This window comes from Triturus cristatus, chromosome 2_2 (assembly GCF_964204655.1).
Source record: "Triturus cristatus chromosome 2_2, aTriCri1.1, whole genome shotgun sequence".
Classification (NCBI taxonomy): Eukaryota; Metazoa; Chordata; class Amphibia; order Caudata; family Salamandridae; genus Triturus; species Triturus cristatus.
In genome coordinates this window covers 1,228,659,759-1,228,685,815 of record NC_140582.1, presented here as the reverse complement: position 1 = coordinate 1,228,685,815, position 26,057 = coordinate 1,228,659,759, and the positions used below count along the sequence as shown (strand labels likewise).

At 50.0% G+C, this 26,057-nt stretch overlaps 1 protein-coding gene across 1 annotated transcript in view; it reads right to left on the bottom strand.

Annotated features, from left to right (window-relative positions):
• Positions 1-26,057, bottom strand: part of LOC146863455 (dedicator of cytokinesis protein 2-like) — a 2,657,619-nt gene that overhangs the window by 77,924 nt on the left and 2,553,638 nt on the right. Inside the window, exons 44-47 of the mRNA XM_085642885.1 lie at positions 19,831-19,915; positions 19,657-19,743; positions 11,949-12,125; positions 7,804-7,887 (exon numbers count right to left, since the gene is read on the bottom strand). Of these exons, the coding sequence (XP_085499011.1) occupies positions 7,804-7,887; positions 11,949-12,125; positions 19,657-19,743; positions 19,831-19,915 (433 nt within the window). The remainder of the gene's footprint in view (positions 1-7,803; positions 7,888-11,948; positions 12,126-19,656; positions 19,744-19,830; positions 19,916-26,057) is intronic.

The following is a 26,057-nucleotide window of genomic DNA, read 5'->3' as shown; positions in this document are numbered from 1 at the left end:
CACATGGGAACAGTCCAGCCCGAACTGCCAAGCCAGGTCCTCCCTGGACCAGAAACAAGCATCCTAGGACCGGTTTCAGGGTTTCACCCCTCTTCAGTCAGGATAGCTTGATTCCAATGGCGCAGTGATCCCGGGACACATGTCTGGGCATACCTGGCGCACTTAGGGCGAGAAAGCAAAAGACACACAATTGATGGACGGAATGCAGAACAAATCAAAACATTCACCCCCAGTCAGGAGATCTGTGTTAAATCCATTATTCTTTTGCCCACCATGCCACCCCAGTTTAGACCTGGCCATATGCAAATCAGTCTTGACCCTGTGCCACATGGGAACAGTCCAGCCCGAACTGCCAATCCAGGTCCTCCCTGGACCGGAAACAAGCATCCTAGGACCGGTTTCAAGGTTTCACCCCTCTTCAGCCAGGATAGCTTGATTCCAGTGGCACAGTGAGCCCAGGACCCATGTCTGGGCATACCTGTCGCACTTAGGGCGAGAAAGCAAAAGACACAGAATTGATGGACGGAATGCAGAACAAATCAAAACATTCAGCCCAAGTCAAGAGATCTGGGTTAAATCCATCATTCTTTTGCCCACCATGCCACCCCAGTTTAGACCTGGCCATATTCAAATCAGTCTTGACCCTGTGCCACATGGGAACAGTCCAGCCCAAACTGCCAAGCCAGGTCCTCCCTGGACCGGAAACACGCATCCTAGGACCGGTTTCAGGGTTTCACCCCTCTTCAGCCAGGATAGCTTGATTCCAGTGGCACAGTGAGCCCAGGACCCATGTCTGGGCATATCTGGCGCACTTAGGGCGAGAAAGGAAAATACACACAATTGATGGACGAAATGCAGAACAAATCAAAACATTTACCCCCAGTCAAGAGATCTGGGTTAAATCCATCATTCTTTTGCTCACCATGCCACCCCAGTTTAGACCTGGCCATATGCAAATCAGTCTTGACCCTGTGCCACATGGGAACAGTCCAGCCCGAACTGCCAAGCCAGGTCCTCCCGGGAACGGAAACAAGCATCCTAGGACCGGTTTCAGGGTTTCACCCCTCTACAGCCAGGATAGCTTGATTCCAGTGGCACAGTGAGCCCAGGACCCATGTCTGGGCATACCTGGAGCACTTAGGCTGAGAAAGCAAAAGACACACAATTGATGTCCCTCAGGGGTCCTCAATTAGTTCTATCTTATTTAAGGTTTACATGCGGTCGTTGTTGGATGTCATCAAAGCCAACAATATAAGTGTGGTTAACTACGCCAATGACACCCAATTGGTTGTGTCCTTGGAAGGCGACCATGCGGACTCCCAGGAAATATTTCATAAGTGTATGTGTGAAATGGTATCATGGCTGAGAAACAATGCGTTGCAATTTAATAATGCCAAAACGGAGATTCTGCACTGTGGGGTGGGCAGAGTGCCGATGGCTTTACCATCTAACTTTTGGCCTATCCCTACAGATGCACCTCTGGTACCCGTGAGCACGGTGCGTAATCTTTAATGAGAAGCTTAACCTGGAATCGCATGTAAACAAATTAGTCAGGAACTGCTATATGCTCATTAGAGGCCTTCGTAAGGTGTTACCACTATTGCCTCCTCAGGTAAGGTCAGGTGTGTTTTCCTCAGCCGCCTGGATTACTGTAGCGCCCTGCTACTGGGGTCCCCGAGCTATTTGGTTTCGCGGCTCCAGAGTATCCAGGTGGCAGCAGCAAAGCTTGTTTTAATGAGAACTCGTAGGTCATTAACATCTCAGGCATTAGCTGAGCTGCATTAGCTCCCGGTGAGACAAAGGATATTGTTCAAGTCCTTATGTATTGCCTTTAAAGCGCTTCACGGACTTGGACCCAAACCGCTTCAGCGTAGGTTTAGTTGGTATGCACCTGTACGTAGCCTGCAGTCTTCGGCAGCTAATTTGGTAATTATTCCAAGGATAAAAAGATCTACCATGGGGGGACGAGCGTTCAGCTCGCCTATGGAACAGTCTCCTCCCGGAATTGAGACAAATACAAGATCTGCTGCTGTTCCATAAGAAAGTTAAGACCTGGCTCTTTCCTAGAGCGTAACCAGCTGGCCGGCTTATTCTGCAGCTTGCTCGTCATCTTCTTTTTACTGTGTCTTAGCGCCAGGATGCCCGTAGGGTTACAGTGCGCTTTATAAATGTAAATACATACATACATACATACAGGCTTTCCGATTCACTGTTTTTGCCAGCCTCTCAGTTCATATTTTCCTTTTTTCTCTACTGACATCGTCCCATTCATGGAACAGTCAGAAGAGTAGTTTATTACAAAATATAGTTGAGAGAATCCTCCCTATGAGGGTGTATAGCTCATAGAACAATGACGCAGAATGGGTCATGTTTTCCCACGCAGTGGTAAATAACTGGACTTTTGAAGAATTTGTGTGCAACTGGAATTTTAAGAGCTGGTTGGCCAATGTGACCTCTGGGCAGTATGTGAGTGATTCTCTTGTGTCATAAAATATTATTCACATATAAAATACCATTTCTGTTGTGCTTAACAATGTCAAACTAACAAAGGGCCTGATTTAGAGTTTGTTGGCCAGGATACTCTGTCGCTGCAAATGAGGCGGAGCATCCTGTCCGCTAAACGGACGGTCCACCCGCCTTAGCTACAGCTGGATGGACGGTAAGTTTCTGTTCATCGAGACTGAATTGTCCCCATCAACAGAACACATTCTCTGATCGCCTCATAGAGTAGGGGCCCTTAGAGGAAGGACTTTACAACATTCGCCCTATGCATGGTGGACAATGTAAAGGCTGTTTCTTTCTCGTCTATCACCTCCAGTAAAGGCCTGACGGTAACAGACAGGAAGAAAACATTAATGACCCCCATGCCCAGGGTATGAAAGACATTTGTTTTTTGTTTTTTCAAATTCAAAATCCCCTTTTGGGAGTTTCTTTTTTATAACACAAAACACTTTTGAAAAGTTTGGCAGGTGGCTGTCATGGCTGATGGTTTCATCTGTCAAAACCTTTTAAACATTGAGTGGATGATACTATGACGGCAGCTCCTGTCATGTACTGAGGTATTTGCAGCGCTGGCAAATAGATCTAAGGGACTAAGTTTGACTGGCGTGTTACTGCGTCACACACATGAAAGATATCTCATCCGCCTATCAACAAGCCATTAGAAACTGTAGCTCTTGCAATAAGGCAGATGCAATATTCAAATGTTCCACCAGAGGGCAGTGCTGCACCACATTTTCCTTATGCACAGTCCTTCACAATGTATAACTAAAGAAAAGGAATGCCTGATGAAAGTTTTTCTAGAGGTGATGTAATGGAAGTAATGTCATCAGTAGAACGTGGAATGTTGAACTTAAAATGTGAGAAATTACATTTGGAAAAATCAATTGCTCTGAAGACACAGAATGCTTGGTCACATAATAACGGAGCTGGAGGTTATTAAACTTCCATTTGTGACGAGAACATTGCTAAAAACAAATTAAAAGTTTCTGTGGTCAGATGAATGTAAGCAAGAATTTGATAATATCAAGGAGGCAATTTGTTCTGTACCTGCTCTACAGGGGTTCGATCCCCAGTGAACTAGCCCAGTGACCACAGATGCCAGTACTGAAGGTCTGAGGCAGTTTGATCTCAAAGAAACAGTGCAGGAGTTGAAGTCATTATTGTGCATGCTTCACAAGCATTATCACCTTCAGAACAGAACCATGCAGTGATAGAGAGAAGCACCAGCCTGCGCATGGGCATTGGAACATTTTCCCACATTTGTTTGCAGAAAGGAGATGATTGTTAGATAGATGCGACCATAAACTGTTAGGGAAAATTGTGACCACTGTGGGAACGTCAAGAGTATCATCTAGGTTAGCCTGGTTATCCAGACGCTTGTTTGACTTTGTGTACAGAGTTGAGTATTTACCCGGAAAGAATGCCGTAGCAGATCTTTTATCTAAGATGTCCACTACATTCCTAGATAATCAGCAGGATTTGATGGAAAGAGAAAAGATCGCGTGGGGGGTTGAAGCAGGGGAACACTCATTACATCTGGAGGGATGGCAAGCAGAGAGTGAGAAAGATCAAGAATTAAAAGCAATATTGACTTTGTGAAGGAGGGATGGCCCTTTAAAAGTGACACGTGAGTACTCAGGGCATTCTGGGAGGTATAGAGAGAACTGGCAATTGTGGAAGGATTCTTGGTTAGAAAGGAAAATATAATTCTTCCTTCTGCTTTGGCGGAAAAGAATATTTCAGTGTGCCATGAGGGTCACCCACGTATAATAAAAACTAAATCGGCAATACAAATTTTGTATTGGTAGCCAAGTATTGCTAACGAGGTAGAAAGGGAGGTCAGAGAATGCCATGTATGCATGTCAGCTGATAAACCCTTGAAGACATTGAGGCCTCCTATGAGAAATATATTCGAGTGCTGAAAGCTCCTTGGGAAAAAGTAGCAGTTGACATCATGGGGCCAATTGGGAATACTCAAAAATATATTGTAGTATTGATGGATGTATTTTCCCAGTGGCCTTACATCAAAATTGTTAGCAAAATAAATATAAATACAATACTAGGGTTCATGGACAAGGTTCTCCAGAAGGAAGGGATACCCAGAATTTTACTGAGTGACAATGGTGCACAATTTGTCTCAGCGAAAGCTGAGGAATATTTTGAAAAGAATGTGGGGTTTACCACAGGACAACATCCCTTTACAATACAAGTGCTAATGGAATAGTAGAACACTTTAAAGAGTTCTCAAGGGGGCCATTCAGTTAGCATTAAAAAACGATTCCTGTTGGGTAACGCAAGCGCATAGAACTCCTTCGTCATAAAGACCAGCAGAAGTGGCATGCACAGGGTTTTCCGCATTTGAATTAATGAGAGGAAGGAAACCTAGATCAAAGTTAAACGCAGGATTTTTACCCACTCCTACGAGTGTGACCTGGTCTTTAGGAAACGAGAAGAATACAAAAATACTATGACAGCTTACTTTGAAGCTAGACGCATTCAACAAGTGTTAAATATTGCCATCAGATTTGAAGATAGCAAGGTGTGGAATTTGAAGGAAGTAGCTGTGTGTTCTGAACAATGCAGAGTAGAAATACCAGAGAAACAAAATGGCAGGACACACACGCTGGAAAACAATATCGTAACTTCAGAGCACCAAGAGAGTGTTGTGAACAATGAAATTACACACCGGGAAGACAAGTGAAAGATTAGCCATGGCGTGGTGAAGAAAACCCGGGAAAAAGATGATAGTGGAATTGATTTAAATTCTATTCCTGTGCCATCTACTGATGTATTGACTAGAAGACCAAAGTGATGAATTAAGCATCCGATGAAGTCAGGTGATTATCTTTGTGATTAATCAGTTAAGCCAGATTACATACCTTTATTTCACCCATACGCTATGTGGTGAATTTCACTATTTAAAATGTATCAATGCAGTGATTGTACTTTCAATGTGATGTATATAACGGTTTTATTTGTGCTTAAAAGGGGTAGATGTGTAGAGGTGATGTAAGTATCAGTAGAACGTGGAATGTTGAAGTTAGAATTGTGGGAAATGACAGTTGGAGAAATCAGTTGCTTGGAAGATGTGGATCGTTTGCTCGGATAATGAAGGAGCTTATTTAACTCCCATTGTGTAGCGTGTAGCTACAGTTTTACGAACACTCAGGGCCTCATTATGATGTCATTCTGAAAGCATTCCGACCGACTCCTTGTCACAGTTGGATCCGACCGACTCAGGTTCGGCGAGTCCGACCAACCGATTACGATGGACTCCCATTGGCTGCAATAAGAGCCTGTGTTCCGACCGACAACACTGGCTCCCATTGAAAAAAAGGGATGGTTCCGGAAAACCTTGCACCCTGTCGCAGGCACTCAAAAACAGTAGAGCGTCCCTGAAAAATATATATGTATGGAGAAGAAAACCATGGAAAAAGGTTAACAGCAAAAACAAAACACAAACTTCTCCAGTAAGATAAATACAGTACCAAAAGGTTATCAATATATAGGAGCCATAGATCAGACCAGTCCAATTTATAGTTTATTGTTAATCAATATAAATATGTTATACTATACAATAAAAAAGGTTTTATCAAAGCTATATACATGAGTTTTGTGAGCTCCACGTGACTTCAAAACATATATAAACAAAACCAAAAATGAAAATCATTACAACAGAACATATTTGAAAAAACAATCACACCCAGTCATACTCTACAAGAGACATACATGTCAACACATTAGACGCAAATGTAACACAATACCATAATGATTATTATTGGTATAATAGTCGTACAGCTTTGGACTTCGATGCGCATGACGGAGCGGTTCCGTCATGCGCATCGGTCGCGCTGTGCGGATGACGGAACCGCTCAGTCATGGCCCCGCCCGCGCACGAACCCTTCAGCACAGCGCGGTAATCCGCGCCGCGCTGAAGGGCTTATAAAGTAAAATATATAAAGACAGAATTGCACCGACACGTGTTTCGGAAGTTAAAGGACTGTTGAAGAATAAAATGCAACCTTCATCAGGGCCCTGTCTGTGCTCTGTAGACAGTGGCAACTGCCATCCATTCTGCACTTTTTTAAGCACTAATGAGAGCTCTCATCAGGTTTCAAATACTGGTTTATATATGTTGTGACCATAGACTTATTTCCAAGGAGGGAATTATCTATTGGGAGTCACGTTCAAGATTTGGATCTAAGTTTTTAGATTGGGAAATCTAAAAACCTAGAGCTTAAAAAACGTGCAGAATGGATGGCAGTTGCCACTGTCTATAAAGCACATCAAGCGCCCTGATGAAGGTTGCATTTTGGTGGGCATGTAGGATGTGACATGCTTGTCAGGAAGGAAAATAAGCCACAGAACACCTCTTCTCCTCTTCTGGGACCCCACCAACTCTGTCACTGTCAGAAGGGCCTCCTTGGAGCCCCAAGTGTCCAGAACGTCAGCAGGTCATCTTTTCTCTCCTACTGCTAGCTGTTCCTCCTCTGAGAGTCACACATCAGACTCTAGTATATTGGGCCTGATTTAGGGCCCTATTGTCTGATTTAGAGATTGGCGAAGTGGGTGCTCCACCAAACCCACAGTCTGCCTTCATGATCTCTAGGCAGGTAGACTTACATCCCGTTGCCAAGATAGTGGTCTGACGGCCTGAAGAAGCACCGGCTGCCGGAGCATTGGCGTTTCGACCACCTGCCCGATTTAGAGTGAGTGATCAAATGGCCAGTTTTCACTGTCCTTTACTGTCAGGTAAAACCTGGCCGCAAGGGACTGTCAAAATGTTTAAATGACCCCCACACCTTGGGAGCCAACTCCTGTGCTGTTGGGGGTCATACGTTTTTGATTTTTTTAAAACACCTGATTTGGGAATTTGTTTTAAAAAAACAAAAACATGTTAAAAGTTTGACGAACTCCTACAAATATGACACTGCGGTCCATCAAACATCTAGCACATTGACAGGAACCGCCATGATGGCGGTTCCTTCCAATGACTAGAGATGTCTGCAGGGCCAGTGGAGATCGCTTAATGTGGAGGGCAGGTATTCTATCAAGGCGATGGAGAAGTTTACTCTGTCGTACAGACGGAGTACTACAGTACTCCACACTTTAAATGAGGCCCGTAGTCTTCTCCAAAGGTCTATCTGTGTCCATGCCCTTGTGTTTCTGCCAAAACTGGTTATTATAGTGTAATCTCTCTTCTAATCCTCTGAACATGGTGGCCAGTCCTTCCTTCTGCTGACTCCCTCCCCTCCCCTCTCTAACTGTATCACTAGTTGTGATGGGGGACTAGGTACTCACCTGCCAGGCAATCAAGTCCTTGAGCTGAAGGATGCTCTCATGGGCTTCAGGGTGAGCGGACATGTACTTGTCATGGAAGAAGGCCTGAAACACAAAAAGAACATGCCAAGCTGAGAAGTATTCAGTGAACTCTATACACATTCCTTCACACCCACAGACATAAACTCTTAGCAGGGGAGGGGCTCTCAGCGGAACTGTATGGATGTTGAATCAACTTCCTCTCTCTGAACTCAGTGATTCTGAAGACAACCGCCATCATTGGATCACTTCCGGTTCAGCAACCACAGCTGGGGAGCTGAGTGGAGCACTTGTAAGTGCACACGGACAGGGGAATGAAGCAAACTTAATACAAGCCAACCCTCCTGATTTAGGCGGGAAACTACCGATTTCAAGCTAGTCTCCCGCCTCCCGCTCCCTGCATGCGGAAACACGGTTCGGATTGCCAAGTCATGATCTGCTGGAAACAAGGCAAAAGTGGAATGTTGATACCTGTCTCGCACATTCCCATCTCCTCCTCCAAGGATTACCTCTGACATCGAAGGTTAACGCTTTGTAATTCATTCTTGGAGGGGCGGATTAGAGCGTTTGACAGGCCTCCATATTTATTTTTGACAGCTTTACATAGCGCATACAAAAACAGAGTTGAGAACTCTGGGGCATATTTACAAGTCCCTTGTACCACCTTTTCACTCACCTCATGGTGAGGGAAATGTATGAACCAAGGGGCTTTGGGGAGGGGTACGTGGAGCGTGATGGCAAACCTGCAGAATGCCAAATATTTCCAATTCAACAAAATGTGAATACTTCCAAATGCACTGCACAAATATTTCAAAATATATCAGTAGCAAGGAAAGCACGAATGAGAAACAACGATTTTATTAAAATCAATCAGAACACTTGTGTGATGCACAAATGACAAACATGAGCTGAAGCCGGCTTCCATGCGCTGTCGTTCATGTAAACATGAGCTGAAGCCGGCTTCCATGCGCTGTCGTTCATGTAAACATGAGCTGAAGCCGGCTTCCATGCGCTGTCGTTCATGTAAACATGAGCTGAAGCCGGCTTCCATGCGCTGTCGGTTCATGCAAACATGAGCTGAAGCCAGCTTTCATGCGCTGTCGTTCGTGCACCATATTTGTTTAGCAGTAAAACTGAATGTCTGATGCAAAGTTAGTGGCCATTTCAATGGAGAATGTGCTCTTGGTAAGTGGCGATGGATGTCACACCATACATTTGCCACATGTTCGCAACAGTATGCGCCAAAATGCACAACTGGACACGTACTTTTACCCTGACTATCTCCTGCTGAGTGGGCGTGACACATTAGCTATACTTGTTCTTTGTATGGCGCTTGGGGTTCTCACTATCTCAGTGATTTCAGTGTCGTAACATCAGTGCTTGATTTGAGCCGGTGGTTTCCGGGGCGCTCATCACCGGCACTTAACTGTTATCACCGGGACTTGTAGCAGTCTGCCACATGGTGGCGCTGTTTGTGTAGTGTAAAGATCAGCACAACAACAGTTTATTAATTCATTACACATTAAAAATGATTAATACCTGCTGCAGAAGCCATTCTTACAGCTTGGGGAGCCTGGAATAGTCTAAAATGTCACACTTGTAGGTGCCTGATGGTTACTAGCTGTGTGGGCACTGACACTGGCAGCCCTGGCAGGGCAATGGGTGGTGCAAGCTGCAGTGGCCTCCTGACGAGAGCCCTGGCACTTCTTTATTTAAAAATTAAGCACTGGGTAACTTTGATGGACGCGCGCCAACCCTAGAGATTGTTCCACCCTATTCAGAGAGAATCATTTTTAAGGCGCCGCACTGGTGCTCTCCTGCGCAAGGCAGCCTGGGTACCAGAGTCAGTGCACCACCAGCGCGGGTTCCTGGGGAAAGGGCGGTGCGTCAGCTACAACCAGGTGCATGCTGGCTGTAGGTTTCACTTGGGGAACATGGCAGGCCTTGCAGAAGAAGGTTCAAGTCAGATGCTGCCAAATGAATGACATCATTCTCTTCTAGCAACTGTGCAGGTTCCTACAGAGGCAGATAGGAGAGTCAAGTGGTTATTCTATCCAAACTCCAGCACAGGATCCACGTGGGAGCTGCCTGTTTCAGAGGTTCCTACAGAGGTGGATAGAAGTGTCAGCTCAAGTGGTAAGTCTATCCAGGCTCTGGCAAAGGCTTTGCATGGGAGCTGCCTGTTTCAGAGGTTCCTACAGAGGTGGATAGGAGTGTCAGCTCAAGTGGTAAGTCTATCCAGGCTCTGGCAAAGGCTTTGCATGGGAGCTGCCTGTTTCAGAGGTTCCTACAGACGTGGATAGGAGTGTCAGCTCAAGTGGTAAGTCTATCCAGGCTCTGGCAAAGGCTTTGCATGGGAGCTGCCTGGTTTATAGGTTCCTACAGAGATGGATAGGAGTGTCAAGTGCAAGCGGTTATTCTATCCTAGCTCAAGCGCAGGCTCCTGCATGGGTGGTGCCTGGTTCATAGCTTCCTACAGAGGTGGATAGTAGTGTCAGCTCAAGTGGTTAGTCTATCCAGGCCCTGGCAAAGGCTTTGCATGGGAGCTGCCTGGTTCATAGGTTCCTACAGACATGGATAGGAGTGTCAAGTGCAAGCGGTTATTCTATCCAAACTCCAGCACAGGATCCGCGTGGGAGCTGTCTGTTTCAGAGGTTCCTACAGAGGTGGATAGGAGTGTCAGCTCAAGTGGTAAGTCTATCCAGGCCCTGGCAAAGGCTTTGCATGGGAGCTGCCTGGTTCATAGGTTCCTACAGACATGGATAGGAGTGTCAAGTGCAAGCGGTTATTCTATCCAAACTCCAGCACAGGATCCGCGTGGGAGCTGTCTGTTCCAGAGGTTCCTACAGAGGTGGATAGAAGTGTCAGCTCAAGTGGTAAGTCTATCCAGGCCCTGGCAAAGGCTTTGCATGGGAGCTGCCTGGTTCATAGGTTCCTACAGAGGTGGAAAGTAGTGTCAGCTCAAGTGGTAAGTCTATCCAGGCTCTGGCAAAGGCTTTGCATGGGAGTTGCCTGTTTCAGAGGTTCCTACAGAGGTGGATAGGAGTGTCAGCTCAAGTGGTAAGTCTATCCAGGCTCTGGCAAAGGCTTTGCATGGGAGTTGCCTGGTTCATAGGTTCCTACAGACATGGATAGGAGTGTCAAGTGCAAGCGGTTATTCTATCCAAACTCCAGCACAGGATCCGCGTGGGAGCTGTCTGTTTCAGAGGTTCCTACAGAGGTGGATAGGAGTGTCAGCTCAAGTGGTAAGTCTATCCAGGCTCTGGCAAAGGCTTTGCATGGGAGCTGCCTGTTTCAGAGGTTCCTACAGAGGTGGATAGGAGTGTCAGCTCAAGTGGTAAGTCTATCCAGGCTCTGGCAAAGGCTTTGCATGGGAGTTGCCTGTTTCAGAGGTTCCTACAGAGGTGGATAGGAGTGTCAGCTCAAGTGGTAAGTCTATCCAGGCTCTGGCAAAGGCTTTGCATGGGAGTTGCCTGGTTCATAGGTTCCTACAGACATGGATAGGAGTGTCAAGTGCAAGCGGTTATTCTATCCAAACTCCAGCACAGGATCCGCGTGGGAGCTGTCTGTTTCAGAGGTTCCTACAGAGGTGGATAGGAGTGTCAGCTCACGTGGTAAGTCTATCCAGGCTCTGGCAAAGGCTTTGCATGGGAGCTGCCTGTTTCAGAGGTTCCTACAGAGGTGGATAGGAGTGTCAGCTCAAGTGGTAAGTCTATCCAGGCTCTGGCAAAGGCTTTGCATGGGAGCTGCCTGGTTTATAGGTTCCTACAGAGATGGATAGGAGTGTCAAGTGCAAGCGGTTATTCTATCCTAGCTCAAGCGCAGGCTCCTGCATGGGTGGTGCCTGGTTCATAGGTTCCTACAGAGGTGGAAAGTAGTGTCAGCTCAAGTGGTTATGCTATCCAGGCTCTGGCTGCTGCGTGAGTGCTGCCAGGTTCATTCGATCCTGTTATCCATGGCAGGCTCCTGATAGAAGGAAAGGTGTGGCAGATAGTGTCAGGTCCATACTATTAAGCTAAGGTCAGGTCCAGTGTAGGCTGATGGGGAGGGGCACCAGGTGGTGTCAGGAGCACCACATAAGCGAAGGCTCTTGAGGGCACAAAGACATAGGGAGGTGCCCCACTCACCGTCTCATATTTGGCGAATCCCCCCATGACAGCAGGGTCGACGATGCCGTTCAGCAGCATGGAGAGGGGGTTGATCGGAAGATGGGGGTCTGTGTGATGTCGTTGAATCTCAGCCAGAATCTTGTCGTTGGCCTTCTTCATCGTCTCAATGGCGTTCTCCAGAGGGTTCATTGTGCTCTGTGGACAGAGGTGAAGAGGGATTGAGGTGGGTCTTATAAGTGCTGATTAGGATGAGACCCTCATGAGCTCAGTATGCAACGCTTACATCACCCAGCACTTTCCACTACACGACCCGTGATCTGCACTCCTGGTCAGCACTCCTGATCTACACTCCTCACCTGTACTCCTGACCTCCTAATCTGTACTCCGGACGTGAACTCCGGACCTGTACTCATGACCTGAACTCCTGACTCCTAATCTGTACTCCTGACCTGACCTCCAGACCTGTACTCATGACCTGAACTCCGGATCTCCTAATCTGTACTCCTGACCTGAACTCTGGACCTGTACTTGTGAGCTGATCCCCGGATCTATACTCCTGACCTGTACACCTAACCTGAACTCCTGATCTGTACTTCTGATCTGTACTCCTGGCCTGTACTCCTGACCTGAACTCCTGACCTGAACTCCTGACCTGATCTCCTGACCTGTACGCCTGACCTGTACTCTTGACCTGTACTCCTAACCAATACACCTAACCTGAACTCCTGATCTGTACTCCTGACCTAAACTCCTGACCTGAACTCCTGACCTGATCTCCTGACCTCATCTCCTGACCTGTACTCCTGACCTGTACTCCTTACCTGTACTCCTGACCTGTACACCTAACATGAACTCCTGATCTGCACTTCTGATCTGTACTCCTGACCTGTACTCCTGACCTGTACTCCTGACCTGAACTCCTGACCTGTACTTCTAATCTGTATCCCTGAAATGTACCCCTGGTCTGTACCCCTGACCTGTGCTGCTGATCTGTACTCCTGATCTGCACCCCTAATGTCCATTGCCCAAACTAGTTAATTAAATTTTTTTCTTGCTATTTTCGAGAATAACAGAGGCTTTTAGTTTTTAATATGCATAATATAAGTCTGTATTTTTAACTCTAAATGCTTCATTTAATGTTTTCCAGTAATCCCGACGTAAACAATCTGAGGGATTCTCCACCTGCATTAAAGGCAGCCCAACCCCGCTGGCATTACAAACCACTCATCTGTGCTATAAATGTGGACATGCCAAAGGAACTGAAGGCTGATTTAGAGTCTGGCAGACGGGTACTCCCTCACAAACACGACTGACATCCCACCTTCCTTAGTCACAAACATGGCTGATATCCCACCTTCCTTAGTCACAAAAGCGACTGACATCCCACCTTCCTCAGTCACAAACATGACTGATATCCCACCTTCCTTAGTCACAAAATCGACTGACATCCCACCTTCCTTAGTCACAAACATGACTGATATCCCACCTTCCTTAATACAAGATCATTTAATACAAGTACAGGTGTCATCTCTAAATCAGGCTCCAATTCGGGCAAGCCGTGGCCTATCCTACGTAAGACATCATACCACTTCGCAGCCACTTGTAAAGGGCAGATGGATCTGTGAAACAGTTCATTACACAAATTGTTCAGGGAAAGCATGCTAACAATTGCAGGATGTTAAACATGTATTTCCTCATTAGTTGCCCTATAGACATTTTACAGTGCTTGGGGATTCTGCAATAAAAGGATCTCTGCAAACGTACCATAGCTAGGGTGGTATCACCGGGTGTTGTGGCTTATGGACTAATACGTCCAATGTAAGGGCCTGTGTTTGACCTCTTGGCTATAGGTTAAAATCCCGGCGGGTCCCCTCAGCCAGTCATCCTTCTGAGGTTGATAAAATGAGTACCATTGGGTAACGATAAACATCTGTTATTCGCCATCGCCATTCCCCAAGAATACAAGATCTCCAGGAAGGATCGCCCAACCCGCCCAGGAGGAGGAATCGCCATTGTCCACAAATCCACACTCCACCTGAGTACATTCCCTGACGAGCCCACAGACCTGATGGAACATCTTCACTTCAAGATACTGGCCAGCCCCACTACCACCCTCCGAGGAACCCTCATCTACCGACCCCCTGGACCCTGCGGACTTTTGCTAACTCCATCACGGACATTATCTCACCGCATGCCATCGCGTCCACCAACTACACCCTACTGGGAGACCTCAACTTCCACCTCGACAACCAACTGGCCCCCAGCACCACATACCTCCTGGACAACCTCCACAACATTGGACTCCGCCAAATCGTGACTGAACCACGCACTCAGCAGGACACACCCTCGACCCCCTCTTCACAACAGGAAACTCCATCACCTTCAGCCACACCACCGAACTCCCATGGACTGACCATCGATGCGTCCACTTCACCTTCAGAACACCCACCAGCACCTGCTCCTACAAAGAAACTGGACCAGAGTCACTAATGACCAGCTAACCTCATCACTCAGCAACTGTACCCCAACCATCGCGAAAAAAACGACGACCCCAGCACCGCAGCCCGAACCCTGCACAGATGGATCTCCGACAGCGCCAACACCATAGCCCCCCTCAGGAAGAACAACAACACCCACGCCAATAAAGCTAGATGGTTTACCACGGAACTTCAAGAGTCCAGACGCACTTGCCGCCGCCTCGAAAAGGCCTGGAGGAACACCAAATCCACAGAAGCCCACAACAAATTCAGAGTCGCCACCAGCGCCACCACCAACTCATCAGAAAAACGAGGAAAAAAGCGATTGAAGACAGAATTTCCAATCATGCACACAACAGCAAAGAACTCTTCAACATCATCAAGAAGTTCGCCCAACCCACCAGCGAGTCCATCGACATCCCTCCCTCACAAGAACTCTGCGACAAACTCAGCACCTTTTTCCACCACAAAATCAAGAGCACCAATGACAACTTCGACGAAGACAACCAACACACTGAACCCTCACCAACCACCCCGACACACTGAAGCCAGCGATCTACAACTGGGCAGCCCTCACCACCGAAGACACACTGAAGACGATAAAGCCAATCCACTCCGGGGCCCCCACGGACCCCTGCCCCCACCACATTTTCAACAGAGCCGCTGACACCATTGCACCCATGCTCTGCCACACCATCAACCGCTCCCTGGCAACCACCTCGTTCTCTGATGACTGGAAACACGCTGAGATCAACCCCCTCCTGAAGAAACCCTCGGAGGACCCCACCGACCTTAAAAACTACAGCTCCATCTCCCTGCTCCCGTTCTTAGCGAAAGTCATCGAGAAAGCCATTGACAGCCAACTCGCCACAGTCATCGAAGAGCACAACATCCTCGACTCCTCCCAATCGGCTTCAGAAAAAACCACAGTACGGACACCGCCCTCCTCACCGCAACAGACAACATCCGCACCTTACTGGACAAAGAAGAAACAGCAGCCCTCATCCTCCACGACCTCTCAGCGGCATTCGACACAGTCTCTCACCGCACCCTAATACGCAGACTCCATGACGCAGGGATCCAAGACAAGGCCCTCGACTGGATCCGCTCCTTCCTCTCCAGCAGAACGCAACGGGTCAGACTAACCCCGTTCCTCTCGGACCCCACACCAACCACCTGCAGAGTCCCCCAGGCATCCTCCCTCAGCCCCACACTCTTCAACGTCTACATGGCTCCGCTCGCCCCCATCGTCAGAACCTACGAACTCAACATTGTGTCATCCAGAGACGACACCCAACTCATCCTCTCCCTATCCAACAAAACCCAACACCGCCAGACACAATTTTCGAGAAGGCATGGAAGCCGTCGCCAAATGGATGAAAAACAGCTGCCTACAACATAACATTCAAAACACCACCACAAGACTGGCCGTCAACCTGCCACATCTCCCAGCACCTGCGCACACTCCACTGGCTCCCCATCAAAGCTAGAGTCACCTTCAAGATGGTCACCCATGCTCACAAGGCCCTCCACGACACCGGACCAGCATACCTGAACAGTCGACTCAAATTCCACGCACCCCAAATGACCCTATGATCAGCCCAGCTCTCCTACACCGCAGTCCCCCGCACCAGAAAGACCAGAGCAGGAGGCCGCTCCGTCCCCTTCCTCGCGGCCAAAGCCTGGAGCGACCTTCCGCTCCACCTCAGACAGACAACATCGCTCCCCATCTTCGCAAGAAATCTCTAAACCTGGCTCTTGGACAAACCCCTCCTTGATGGACTGGAACCTGTGAACCCCCCTCCCCCCAGCGTCTTGAGACCCTTATGGGTCTCACGCTTAACAAACACCTTGCGGTCAAATGTGTGAAGATGGGGTAGAACCCAGCAGGTGCTGAGGCTTGCCACCCTTTGCCACCCAAGATACCAACATACACGGATGACAGCCCTAGAAACATCTTTTACGAAGAAGCACTCAAACACTTGACATTTTTTCTAATGTATTATTCAAAAGTTGGGCCTCTTGGTGGTTGAGCTTCAGGACAGTTAAGGATGTGCTTAACCGCCTGGGCTGCCTTTTCAGATTAGTGCCACTGAGTTAGCTGCTCGGTTCAGTGCTTAATTTGCAATAAAATATGTATCAGGGTCCTCATCAGGTGGCCGCTGTAGCTCTAACCACCCATCGCCCATTCCAGCGCTGCCAACAACAATGCCCAAAGAACTAATAACCATAACGCTCCTAGAAGTGTGATAATTCAGACTATTCCAGGCCCCCTAAGCTATAAGAATGGTTTGAGCTGCAGAAATTGAACAGTTCTGCTCATCTCTAAATTACACAGCCAGCACCATCATGTGGCAGACTGTCATAAGTACAGGTGCTCAAAATTAAGTGCCGGTGCTGAGCACTGGAAACTACCGGCTCAAATTAAGCACTGGTCCTGTTGAAATTGTAACAGGATGTGACATGACCATGGATGACTGCAGACTGTCCGTTAGTGGTCCAGGCCTGATTGTCCAGCATTAATGAAGGGAGCTCAGTCCTCGGGGCAACACTCAAAGACTCACTTTCCCCACTGATGCTCGATCATGTATCACTCCCTCCAAAATCCTGACAGAGCTACTTTTAGGAAGAAAAGGTCCCTTGCACGGTGATGGATTCTGCACCCCGGTCCTGAGGGCCCCAGGTGCAATGGAATCTGGAGCCCTGGTGCTGAGTTTTGTTGTCATGTGGTGAACATGGCTCATGCCTGTGTCATGACATAGGCATGTCTCATGGATTGAGGTCTTGTTGGACCTGGAGGGCCGCCCAAAGCGCTGCCCTCATAGTGGTGAAAGGCTAATGCCTTTACCGGGAGTATGGATTGGACCATAACCCATGCCCGGCCGGGCATTGGGCGTTTCCCCAGGAGGCTATAAGGGTGGGGCCCGGTTCTGCAGCTGTGGGGGCTGGTTTTGTTACTGGTGGCCGGTTTTTAAGCAAAGCTGCAATATCGGCCCCCAGTAACAAAAGGAGAAAGCAAGCTCTTCCAGGCTTTTGGGGTCAAGGCTGCTTTGGGTTCCCAGTCCGACCCTATCCTGCGTCACCAGCAGGCTGGACCACGGAAACACACTCTATGTAGGAATCACAGCATGCCTCCTGAACAGACTACAAACAATACAAAACTCAGTGGTAAAACTCTTCTTTGACCTCCCCAGACGAACCCACATCACACCGCACCTCAAGAAGCTACACTGGCTCCCAATCCAGAAGAGATGCCAGTTCAAGACGTTAACCAACACATACGAAGATCTGCACAACAAAGCACCAGCATACACCAACAAACACATGACCTTCCACTAACCGACCAGACACCTTTGATCCGCCTCCCACTTCTCGCAGACACCCTCCCGGATCCGGCGGGGCAACAGGATAGGACGCTCCTTCTCACACCTGGTGGGCAAGGCTTGGAACGATCTTCCCCTGCTCCTCTTGACTGTCTCATTGCTCTGGGAATTCAGAAAAGGACTTGAGACCTGGCTGATCAAATGAACAGAGCACCACGAAGGTGCTAGTAACTCCAGTGCCTTGAGATCCTTACGGGTGATTTGCTGTGCTTTATAAATGATTGATTGATTGATGTCACCTACAGTGAATGGGTAATTACCATTAGTGAGAGGGAAGTGGGACTCTGGGACCTGCCTACCGAACGCCAGAGCCCTGACCTCAGGAGACTGTGTTTGGATATAAATATTCCTTTTTTCATCTTAGCAAGTATTTGACTTGACAATCATTTATTGCTGAGCTTGAATGTATTTTGAGTGGTGAGCCTGTGTTCACCTTCTTGTATCTTCACACCCTACTCCGTCCTCAACTCAGTAAATGGCCCAGTTGCTCAGGACCCATAGTAAGTCTGGCCCCGGCATATCAGGAGTAAAAGGCCTCAACCCTCACAGTTGGGCCCAGTAGCTCCTACTTGCCCTGTGGCCCTCTGAAAGGGTTTCTGACAACTTCATTGGATACCTCCTTTCAAAGCTGGGTGTCTGGCTACACATCCCTCTACTGGCCTAATTGCTATTACATGGTCAGTAGTCTTGCGTTCTCAAGTGATTCGCCTCTCCCAGTACAGCGCTGCCAGCATCCACCACCAAATAGTGAATGTCTACCTTAGTTCCAGATACGATGAGGTCAATATACGCAGCACTTGCGGTGCCCAGGACACTAAAGTAAGCTCTTGTAATCCCACAGCTTAAGAAACCTTCTGTCGACCCTTTAGTCGCGGCAAACTATAGACCCATCTCGACTCTCCCCTTCCTAAGAAGAATGCTTTAGTACAAGTCACCCACCAGCCATGATAATTCACCAAAACCACTCGAATCTGCATGATCAATGTTGAGGCTTCAGACCTGGCAGGGACATTAAAGGGGCTCTGGCGCCAGTAGACATGACCTCCTATTACTTCTCGGTGTCAATCCGGTCTGACCTATCAACAGTCTATGCTACAGTGGACCATAAAATACGTCTTGACCACTTGGAACATAATGCACAGATAAATGGGGCAGAGCTTCGATGGACCCTCTCAAGAACCTCTACTCAGAAAATAAGGGCCTCGCAAGTGTCTCCTGCTTCGATCATTCCGCGACAGACAACACTTAACTTCATCTCTGCCTGGGCAAACCCTCCCATCAGGAAACAAATGTACGAACCTATCTGAAAGACCTCCACCAATGGATGAACAGAGGTTCCTACTTTGGGATGGAATGTATGGATCGGGCTGAGCCCCCACTTTGCTACGCTTTAAAATTAGCTTTGTCAGCCTTCTAGAGTCTACACAGACCCCTTCGCCCTTACTACAGGACAGAATGAAACTTGAGCCTCCCCTGCAAAGTACATTTGAGGGCCCCCACCCACACTCCGGATCCAGTCAGGAGCTCTCTGGCCAAGGGCCCGCCACCCGCGCACAGAGAGGGCCCCATGGAGCTCGGGCCCCCCCGCACTGTGGGGGCTGCAAGGGCTAATGCTACGCCACTGGCCCCATGAACAGAGAGTTTTGGTCTCAGTTACACTTAAGACCAAATCTTAAGTTTAACTGAGAGAAAAGTCTAACTTTACTACTCGTAAATGCCCTTTGTGAATACCAAAAGTCGTAATGTTAGGAATTCGTCTCAGTTTTCCTTTGTGAATCAGACCCTCCATGTTTAAATAGAGGTGCTTTATTGTAAAAAGGAGGTGCAGGCAGGAGTAAAGTAAGTTTAATATTGGGGTGCACTCACTGTTGACATGCTGACCACTGCAAACCAGCGTAGGATGTCGGGGAGCTTGTAGGCGGTGACGTAGGTGGTCCGCTCGATCCACATGGTCTGAAATGGTAGAGAGATGTGGGGTCCAATGAGAGAGCAGGAACACAAACAAGCCTTGTTCATTGCAACCATTCATAATTTACTTACTGCAAACTCATTCTCTGGGTCTTTGGGCCCCTTGCGGAAGGGTCGTGAGTAGCTGAACTTCTGCACGTTGTTGGCTTTGTAAAAACTGAAAGAAAGAGCGAAAGGCACAAGACAATTACCAAGAGAACAGGGAGAGTTAGTCCACCAAACCTTGTGGGACTCAGCAGATGCCAACACCTGGCACCAGCACCAGATGCGAGTCAGAAGCTACAAAAAGAATGGAGTGACGGGAAAAAGATCATGTCCACCCTTAAAATTATGATATGTGCCCACCCTCACCATCTTCAAAACCAGCAGCAGATTCATTTACAAAGCAATCACAACTAGCACGCTCGCTTATTTTACAGATAAGCTCACTATGGCTAGTGCTTCTAGGAACACGCAGCCGCCAGGACATCATCACACTGCACTGAAGTGTAAAAAAGAAAAAACAAGACAACAGGCCTTTTTCCATCTATGCACCCAGGATCTGGAACCAGCTCCCCGTATCCATCCGAAGCACCCAACGCTGCTCCAGTTTAGGAAAGGTTTGAAGAGACCCCTCTTTTAAGGAGACTGCATCACAGTGGATGAAGCACCCTCAGCCCAGCTACCTCTCATCTTACTTGCTGACTTTATGCGTGTCTTTGACATGGCTAGGTTCACGCTATAGTATTACCAGAATACATACATACATGAAGACAGTGGTCAGACATGTTCGGCCAGCAACAGGGCTACATAGAGACCATTCAGATCAGAGTGGGTCAGACATTTTGAGACAGCAGAGAGCTACAAGGATATAACTCAGCAGGTCAGCCATGCTCAGACAGCAGAGAGGTTACATGGAAACAACTGAGCCGACAGCAGGACAGCCATGCCCAGACAGCAGAGAGGTTACATGGAAACAACTGAGCAGACAGCAGGACAGCCATGCCCAGACAGCAGAGAGGTTACATAGAAACAACTGAGCAGACAGCAGGCCAGCCATGCCCAGACAGCAGAGAGGTTACATGGAAACAACTGGGCAGACAGCAGGATAGCCATGCCCAGACAGCAGAGAGGTTACATGGAAACAACTGAGCCGACAGCAGGACAGCCATGCCCAGACAGCAGAGAGGTTACATGGAAACAACTGGGCAGACAGCAGGTCAGACTTGCTCAGACAGCAGAGAGGTTACATGGAAACAACTGAGCAGACAGCAGGACAGCCATGCCCAGACAGCAGAGAGGTTACATGGAAACAACTGGGCAGACAGCAGGTCAGACTTGCTCAGACAGCAGAGAGGTTACATGGAAACAACTGAGCAGACAGCAGGACAGCCATGCCCAGACAGCAGAGAGGTTACATGGAAACAACTGGGCAGACAGCAGATCAGACTTGCTCAGACAGCAGAGAGGTTACATGGAAACAACTGAGCAGACAGCAGGACAGCCATGCCCAGACAGCAGAGAGGTTACATGGAAACAACTGGGCAGACAGCAGGTCAGACTTGCTCAGACAGCAGAGAGGTTACATGGAAACAACTGAGCAGACAGCAGGACAGCCATGCCCAGACAGTAGAGAGGTTACATGGAAACAACTGAGCAGACAGCAGGACAGCCATGCCCAGACAGCAGAGAGGTTACATAGAAACAACTGAGCAGACAGCAGGCCAGCCATGCCCAGACAGCAGAGAGGTTACATGGAAACAACTGGGCAGACAGCAGGACAGCTATGCCCAGACAGCAGAGAGGTTACATGGAAACAACTGGGCAGACAGCAGGTCAGACTTGCTCAGACAGCAGAGAGGTTACATGGAAACAACTGAGCAGACAGCAGGACAGCCATGCCCAGACAGTAGAGAGGTTACATGGAAACAACTGAGCAGACAGCAGGACAGCCATGCCCAGACAGCAGAGAGGTAAAATAGAAACAACTGAGCAGAAAGCAGGCCAGCCATGCCCAGACAGCAGAGAGGTTACATGGAATCAACTGAGCAGACAGCAGGATAGCCATGCCCAGACAGCAGAGAGGTTACATAGAAACAACTGAGCAGACAGCAGGCCAGCCATGCCCAGACAGCAGAGAGGTTACATGGAATCAACTGAGCAGACAGCAGGATAGCCATGCCCAGACAGCAGAGAGGTTACATGGAAACAACTGAGAAGACAGCAGGACAGCCATGCCCAGACAGCAGAGAGGTTACATGGAAACAACTGGGCAGACAGCAGGACAGCCATGCCCAGACAGCAGAGAGGTTACATGGAAACAACTGGGCAGACAGCAGGACAGCTATGCCCAGACAGCAGAGAGGTTACATGGAAACAACTGGGCAGACAGCAGGTCAGACTTGCTCAGACAGCAGAGAGGTTACATGGAAACAACTGAGCAGACAGCAGGACAGCCATGCCCAGACAGCAGAGAGGTTACATGGAAACAACTGGGCAGACAGCAGGTCAGACTTGCTCAGACAGCAGAGAGGTTACATGGAAACAACTGAGCAGACAGCAGGACAGCCATGCCCAGACAGTAGAGAGGTTACATGGAAACAAACTTAGCGGACAGCAGGTCAGACATGTTCAGAGTGCAGAGACACTTACATGGAAACAGATCAGCTGACAGTGGGTCAGACATGTTCAGACTGGAAAGTGGTGCCATATAGACAACTAAGCAGACGTGTCAGACATGCTCAGACAGCACAGAGCGTACATGTAGACAACTCAACAGACAGATGGTCAAACATGTTCAGACAGCAGAGAGGCTGCAGTGCGACCCCTCAGCAAACAGCAGGTCAGACAGGCTCAGACAGAAGAGAACTTACATGGAAGAGAAGGAATGGCAGACAGCGTGTCAGATAAGTTCAGATGGCAGAGTCTGGTTACATGGAATAAATAGCCGGGTGAACTGCAGACCAGACATGACTAGACAGCATGGAGCTGCCTGTATATATATATACATACATACATACATACATACATACATACAAAGACATATGCGTGACATTGTGCATTAGTGGTAAAGCGACAGAGGCGCGATATCCATCCTGTGCCTGAACTGCATAAGGGTGAACTGGGTTCAAATCTCAGCTTTTCCAGTTAATCAAATTGTGTGATCCACCGCAAATCACTTTACTTCATTGTGCCTAGTTTTGGTTGTCTGATCTGAGACAATCTGAAGAAGCTCAGTTTATGTTGTGTGCCTTATAAAACCTCCCTTTCTTATGGGGTGATAGACAATAATGTTGCTCCACAAACAACATCATTGGCCACACACACAGTACACATGACAGTGCTTATTTTGAGCCGGGGTGCAGGGCGCACTCAGTTTTGGGGACCAGCACTTATTTTTTCTCAACAGAGTTTGATCCAGAGCAAGAGAGAGGAACGAACAAACGGGGAAAGAAGGCTGGAGAGAAATATGGAAAACAGCGAGAAAGGGAGAAACCAGGATAAGAAGAACTTGCAAGAGTGGGATAAAGAGGCAGGGAGTTTACGGTGGTGGATGAATGATGCATGAGGTGGAGTCAAGACCAGAAGCCTTGGTATTCACAGCTCATTTATTCTTCGACAAATCAGGGACTGTCATATGAGAAGCCGACGTCTCTTGGTTCCCTCAGGGTTGTTAGGGTATCGGGGTGGGGGAAAAGTTTATGTTACAAAAATATTCATTTTAAGACATATCAAAGTAGAGCTATAATCGAATGTACTGAATTTAAACAGGCATTCAAGAAATAACCTAATAACCTATTTTTAATCTGAAAGGGGCTTCATAATGTTTTACTCAAGGTCTCCAGCATGGTTTAGAGCCCAGGTTGGTGAGGCGCAGGAGGGAAGTGGGGCGGAAGCAGAACACTGTGCCCTCGGCCTGGTCGCTCACACACCTCCCGCCTGCTCCTTACCTGCTGGACCTCCTGCTGCCGCCTGCCGCCTGAGCCACCACAGGGCCGCCGAGCGCCGCCCCAGCCGCCACAGGGCCGCCAAGCGCCGCCACCGAGCCCCCTGGTTTCCCGCCGCTGCCCACGAGACCCCGCCCCCCCGCCCGCCGATTGGTTCCCGCGCTCCCCGCCTCCCCGCAGACCCTCCCTCCCGGCTCCCCTCTTAAGGGGACCCTCTCCCCCGTCCCAGGTGTGACCACTGTGCCCTCGGCCTGGTCGCTCACACACCTCCCGCCTGCTCCTTACCTGCTGGACCTCCTGCTGCCGCCTGCCGCCTGAGCCAACACAGGGCCGCCGAGCGCCGCCCCAGCCGCCACAGGGCCGCCAAGCGCCGCCACCGAGCCCCCTGGTTTCCCGCCGCTGCCCACGAGACCCCGCCCCCCCGCCCGCCGATTGGTTCCCGCGCTCCCCGCCTCCCCGCAGACCCTCCCTCCCGGCTCCCCTCTTAAGGGGACCCTCTCCCCCGTCCCAGGTGTGACCACTGTGCCCTCGGCCTGGTCGCTCACACACCTCCCGCCTGCTCCTTACCTGCTGGACCTCCTGCTGCCGCCTGCCGCCTGAGCCACCACAGGGCCGCCGAGCGCCGCCCCAGCCGCCACAGGGCCGCCAAGCGCCGCCACCGAGCCCCCTGGTTTCCCGCCGCTGCCCACGAGACCCCGCCCCCCCGCCCGCCGATTGGTTCCCGCGCTCCCCGCCTCCCCGCAGACCCTCCCTCCCGGCTCCCCTCTTAAGGGGACCCTCTCCCCCGTCCCAGGTGTGACCACTGTGCCCTCGGCCTGGTCGCTCACACACCTCCCGCCTGCTCCTTACCTGCTGGACCTCCTGCTGCCGCCTGCCGCCTGAGCCACCACAGGGCCGCCGAGCGCCGCCCCAGCTGCCACAGGGCCGCCAAGCGCCGCCACCGAGCCCCCTGGTTTCCCGCCGCTGCCCACGAGACCCCGCCCCCCCGCCCGCCGATTGGTTCCCGCGCTCCCCGCCTCCCCGCAGACCCTCCCTCCCGGCTCCCCTCTTATGACGCCCCCAGAGCGACCGCGCAGCGGACGCGCGCAGCGGGAGCACCGAATGAGCGCCGAAGGTGCGCCAAAGGTAAGCCCGTCTGCGCCCGTCCGCGCCTGGACCGCGCCCAGCGCCAGACCCCCTGGCCCCCGCGCCTGCCAGCCCCCCCGCAGGACCTACGATGCCGCCACCCTCAACGCACTCAACACCGGCCGAACCCCCGGGTGCTACCGAGCCACTCCGAGACGCACCCACGGACCCTTCAGCTGCCTCACCTGCAAGTTCACCTGCATCCGGACCTGCCCCGCACCAGCACCCGCCAAGCCGAACACCAGCAGCAACCACCTCAAGTGCATCCTGCTCAACACCCGCTCCGTCCACAGACACGCCGTTCAACTCTGGAACCTCCTCGACACCACAGCTCCTGACGTTGCCTTCCTCACGGAAACCTGGATGAACGACTCCTCAGCGCCCGACATCGCCATCGCCGTCCCAGAGGGCTACAAGATCATCCGGAGAGACCGCGACAACCAGACTGGAGGAGGCATCGCCATCATCCACAGAGACACCATCCGTATCTCGACCAACGCCGACAACACCCTGACATCCACCGAACACCTGCACTTCCAGATCCACACCGACCCCAAGACCACCCTCAGAGGCACCCTGATCTACCGACCTCCGGGACCACGCACTCAATTCAGCGAAGACATCGCCGACTTCATCAGCCCGCACGCCCTCCCCTCGGCCGACTACATCCTCCTCGGGGACATCAACTTCCACCTGGAGAACAACAACGACCGCAACACCACCACCCTGCTTGACAACCTCGCCACCCTCGGACTCAAGCAGCTGGTGACCACCCCCACCCACCTCGCCGGACACACACTCGACGCCATCTTCTCGTCCAGCAAAGACATCTCCTTCAGCCACGCCACTGGACTCCACTGGACGGACCACAGCTGCATCCACTTCACCTTCAAAAGAACCACGGTCCACCACCACCAGCAACAGGCCGCACGAAGAAGCTGGAACAAGATCACAGCCGAACAACTCACCACATCCCTGAGCCAGCACCCTCCCGCCAGCTCACCGAACCCCAGCCAAGCCGCCGACAACCTCACGAAATGGATCTCCACCTGCGCGGACGAGCTCGCCCCTCTGAGGACCCCACCCAGCAGACCCGGAAGCAAGAAGGCCCCTTGGTTCACCGACGAACTCAAGAGCTCCAAGAAGAACTGCCGAGCCCTCGAGAAAGCATGGAGAAGAGACCCAACGCCGGACAACATGACTACCCTCAAGCTCGCCACCCGAAGGCACCATCAACTGATCCACGCC